This window comes from Ochotona curzoniae, unplaced genomic scaffold, assembly GCF_017591425.1.
Source record: "Ochotona curzoniae isolate NIBS_2020 unplaced genomic scaffold, NIBS_Ocur_1.0 scaffold_4506, whole genome shotgun sequence".
Classification (NCBI taxonomy): Eukaryota; Metazoa; Chordata; class Mammalia; order Lagomorpha; family Ochotonidae; genus Ochotona; species Ochotona curzoniae.
The window spans coordinates 16,092,866-16,097,492 of NW_024467119.1; the positions used below are offsets into that span (position 1 = coordinate 16,092,866).

The following is a 4,627-nucleotide window of genomic DNA, read 5'->3' on the forward strand; positions in this document are numbered from 1 at the left end:
TAACTATGCATTTATTATCCCAATTGCTGGGGGAGTGGAAGACAAAACGTAGATAATCACCTGAATAACTCTCAAAGTGAGACAGCTCCTCTCATTATTTTGCTTCTGAAGATGTAATTTACATTATGAATGAAGATGCTGAGACTGAAATGTGCCAAGTAGCTTTATAATGTAATTCTAACCACCTCAATTAAGGCTAATAAATTTATTATCTAATAAATTTGTAGAATCAGAAGATGTACAGGCTATTTCTGAAAGGGAAATTTTTGTATCTATAGCAGAGGCCACAAGCAACAAGTTTATTCTTTTAAAATTACATGTGACATTTGTTCCAGTGAATCTAAAGACCAAAAAAAGTCTCAATGGTTGCCATGGTTATGGGATCAGTATTTTCAGAGTCTGTTTCTAAAGACACAATTTTCCTCGTCATGTGTTACTGAAAATCAAACATGTGTCAACTGACTTTTCTAGGCCTTTTTCACAGCATGTTCCACTTTTTTATCTAACTAAGAATAAAAAGAGGCTTTTCCACATGGACCTGAATACATCTCTACTAAAAAGAAGGCATAGCACTGATTTAAACACACCAACATACAAAGCAAGTAAACACAATCCTTAGACAAGGAACTTTTTGCTACAACATCCCACATAAGACACATCTTCTAAAAGGCATGCTAATAGTTGTAACATTAATATTTTTCTAAGAAAAGTCAAGATATTCCTTTACTGTGATAGATAATCCAGTGAAATAAGCTGCTGTTCAGAAAGGTTTACCATAGAACGTGATTCCCTGTCCTTATGTCAGATAGTATATTTCATGGAAATTATGGCTGTGCCAGAGAAAGTGTTAACTATATTTCCTAGAGCAGGTGACTGCAATTTCAAACTCAGAGCACTTGGATCCCTGAAATCCCACTAGGGTTTTCATTGATGGATGACACACAATTCAAAGCATTATTTTTAAAGCACAGGTAATTATAATGATATTCCCCTTAGAGTAGCTATTGATGTAGGCTATATATGTCCATTTATATCAGAGTGTTGGTGTGAGCCCCAGCCACTCTGCTTCTGATCCAGTTGCCTGCTAATAATGCTCCTGGGAAGGCAAATGGTATAGCCCTAATAATTGGGTCTTTACCACCCGCAAGAAAGACCTGGATGCATTTCTAAGCTCGTGGCTTCAGCCTGGCACTACGGACATTTGAGGAGTAAACTAGCAGAACTCAGTGTGAGTGTGTGTGTGTGTCTGCATGTCAACTGAATAAATCTTGAAGAACATTAATCTGCAATTAATTTGATTCCACTTCACAACAAGAATAATGCGAAACAAAAATAATCCCTGAAATTAGAGACTATTTGACAAATTGCTAAAACAAAATTGACATAATAATTTCATCTGACACACCCACTGAGATTAATCTATTGCTTCTCCTCCAGATTTTATTCAACATAGCAGATAGTAGGTTTAACAGGTTAACTTCCAGCTGATCCATCTTTCATTTATAACACAAAGTAATTGTTCCCAAAAAGGGCAGCAAGGGTTTTTTTTCTGCACCATTATTCACACTGAATTATGATTCATAAATACCAGATGATGAAAAAATAAGGAAACAAAATATCCTGTAAGTTATCCAACTCAGAGAATGTACCATTTTATATTATTTCTACTAAAAAAAAGAAGTAAGACTTTCCTTCTTAAAGAAGAGAATATCACTCCTATTTAATGTCATCCTACAACTATACTCACTGCCAAAGTTCATGGTGAATCTTTCTTAGACATCTCAAAACCGTAAGTTGCAAGAGAATATAGCTTCACTTCAAAAAGACATTTGTCCTTACTTGCAAGACAGGAGCTTTACACTGATGTTGATAATGTCATGGATCTCAGAATGTCTTCTGTGGACACCAGACTGACCAAGTATCAGGGAAACTCTAGTGTACCAAGAGACACTACCTCTGTATCAGATGGTATGACCCTTAGAATCAGAAACACGGTCAATCCTGAGTTTCCTACATTAGAAATGCTTAATGCAAAATTTTATTTCAGAATCAGAAAGCACTCTGTTGTCTTTTCACCCACCTAATGTCAATCATAGCAACAAAATCTCCAAGGGGAGCCAGCCAGTGCCACTACTGCTACCATTGATGCAACAATCCCCATGATGACCAGTGTGCTTCAATCACAGTAAAGAAAACCACTCCCCCTGTCCAGGGATACACTAAGACCAGAAGAAAGACCTGTGAGCGTGCACAGCACCACTTCACCTCATGGCCGAAGATGGTTTGCCTAAAATTTATTCTCATCCTCCAACAGAAAGCAGTAAAACACCAAATGAAGCAACCATTTTCATTGGGACTGACAATGCTGCTCCTAGATCAGAAACAGTGATTACTTCAGAAGGAGACCACATTACTTCAGTAAATGACTTCCTGCTAGAAGGTGATTTTTCAGCAACCACAGGCAATAAGCTTATTGCTACAAAGGAAAAACTCAAATCAGAGGATGACTTGGAGACCCATAAAATTAAGCCAATGACTCCTCTGGAGAAAGATGTTACCAGTGTGTCTGATGCTACAGACTCCAGAGCCAACGAGCACATTACTGAAAATTTCATTTCAGTGAAACGTGGGAGCATTTCACCACCTGTTGCTACTGTTTCTTTAATAGATTTTTCCACTGATATAACAAAAGAAGAAATCATCTTGGCTACTATTGACACAGGGAATGAAGAAATCTCGATAACTTCTGAACTCTCTGGCACACTGGAAAAAAGCGACACTGGCATTGCAGACCCACCCACTTTTCCAGATAAAAAAGGTGAAGAAGATGTAAAAAATTTTAACTCCCCAGTCGACTCCAATATCCCTGCTGATGATGCTGTCACGGACTCCCTCATTCCTGAAGATGAAATCCCTCCTTCAACTGGAAAAATCTTCCCCACTATTCCAGACATAACTGTTCTTGAAGAAGAGAATGTGACTGAAATTGACCTAGCTGTTTCAGATGATGAGCCCAGTGCTGTAACTAAACTTATTGACTCAGATGAGGAAAAATTCATTACTGTGTTTGAGCTCACTGCTGTTCCCGAAAAAGACAAAGATAACCCAGAAGATACCCCACTAGCTGACAAAGATTCGACTGAGGGGGTCAGTATGTGGATGGAGAGTGATGTACCAACTAAACCAGAGACCCATTCTGTTTTGCTTTCTGCTGTTGAATCTAGATACGACTTTGTCGTCCCAGCATCAGCTGCTATGAATTTCATAGATGAATTATCTACTAGCTCAACAGAAGACTTAAGCAGCAGGTCAGAATCCGCAACGAGCGTCACTGAGCCATTTTCTGAAAATAACCCTGCATTAGATACTCCAAACTACAAGGAAGATACCTCTACAACTGAAACTGGGATCTTCAAACTACTGAAAGAAGATCCAGATGAATTCATGATTTGAGAGCAGCAAATGGAATGCACGTAGGCTTGTATAATAGCCTGGCCCATTAGTCTTAAAATGGAAGAAGTTTTTCCTGCAGGCAAAAATCTGGAAAAAAAAAAATTGAAGAACATGGATAAGTAAGGCAAGTAGCAGATTTAGACAATGCAGGTGCTTATGAATACAGGTCATGCATCAAAATATATTTATGAATACTTTAAAAGACGAACAGTAAAAAAAATTAAGACTTTATCTGTTAGCATCCTAATGTCCAAGTGTATAGAGAGAAGAAATTTTACTTCTTCCAGCTACATTTAATGATGTATATTATTTTCATTCCTCTTCAATAGGCTTTGTACTTTATCAATATGGCATGTTAGTGAGAACTAATGTTATGAAAAAAGTCAGATCAATATATCTCAAAGGTAATGTAGTAATAAAAGATCTTATAAAATGCTTATTTTAATGATTTTTCATCAATATATCACCAATGATTCTTTTCAATTAGTAAATATATTTGCAGCCCTTACTCATTAAGAACTAAGATTATTCATCACTTAAATACAAAAGAAATATGATAGTGCCCTTGGCACATGTTGGATACAAACTGAAGCAAATTATATTTTACTGCTACATACATTTCTCAGAATAAATTAGAGTGTATCAATATATTAATTAATTCTCTTTCTGTTAAATAGGTGTCCTGAATATTTGTCCTTTTTTTTTCAGGTCTAAAACACTGATAATTACACTCTTCGTTTGATCTTGGGTAGCAATTCAAGAACTTCATTCTTTTCTGAAACAGACTTCTTTAAGGGATCTGTCTTCAGTGTTTCAATTTTTCATTAATAAATCTTTTTGACAGCAACTAATTTGTGGTGTATAAAGTACATTTGATATTCAGATTAGGAGAGACATACATAAACTTAAAATCCATTTTTTGTTTAAAGAATAATTTAGCTATAATTACCAGAGATAGAATTTCTGGTTTCTAAGAACATTCACAGCTTGGTACATTAATTTTGAAAAGAAACAAAATCAAAACACTAAGTAACAAGCATCATGTTTGGAAAGGATGGAATAAATGCATGTACCATTAAATACACTGTAGCTGAGTATAAAAATGGTAGTGTGTTTAAAACCAAAAATAAAAATATAACACAAAAATTTAGGATATAAAAAAGTAGATTTCAAA

At 35.8% G+C, this 4,627-nt stretch overlaps 1 protein-coding gene across 1 annotated transcript; it reads left to right on the top strand.

The window, feature by feature from the left end:
• Positions 1-2,212: 2,212 nt before the first annotated feature.
• Positions 2,213-4,304, top strand: CABS1 (calcium binding protein, spermatid associated 1). The gene is made up of 2 exons (XM_040966874.1): positions 2,213-3,577; positions 4,162-4,304. The coding sequence occupies exon 1, from the start codon at positions 2,269-2,271 to the stop codon at positions 3,451-3,453; it is 1,185 nt and encodes a 394-aa protein (XP_040822808.1). The 5' UTR covers positions 2,213-2,268; the 3' UTR covers positions 3,454-3,577; positions 4,162-4,304.
• Positions 4,305-4,627: the final 323 nt, after the last annotated feature.

Coding starts and splice junctions, on each gene's coding strand:
- CABS1 (XM_040966874.1), top strand. CDS start 2,269: ATGGCCGAAGATGGTTTGCCTAAAATTTATTCTCATCCTCCAACAGAA.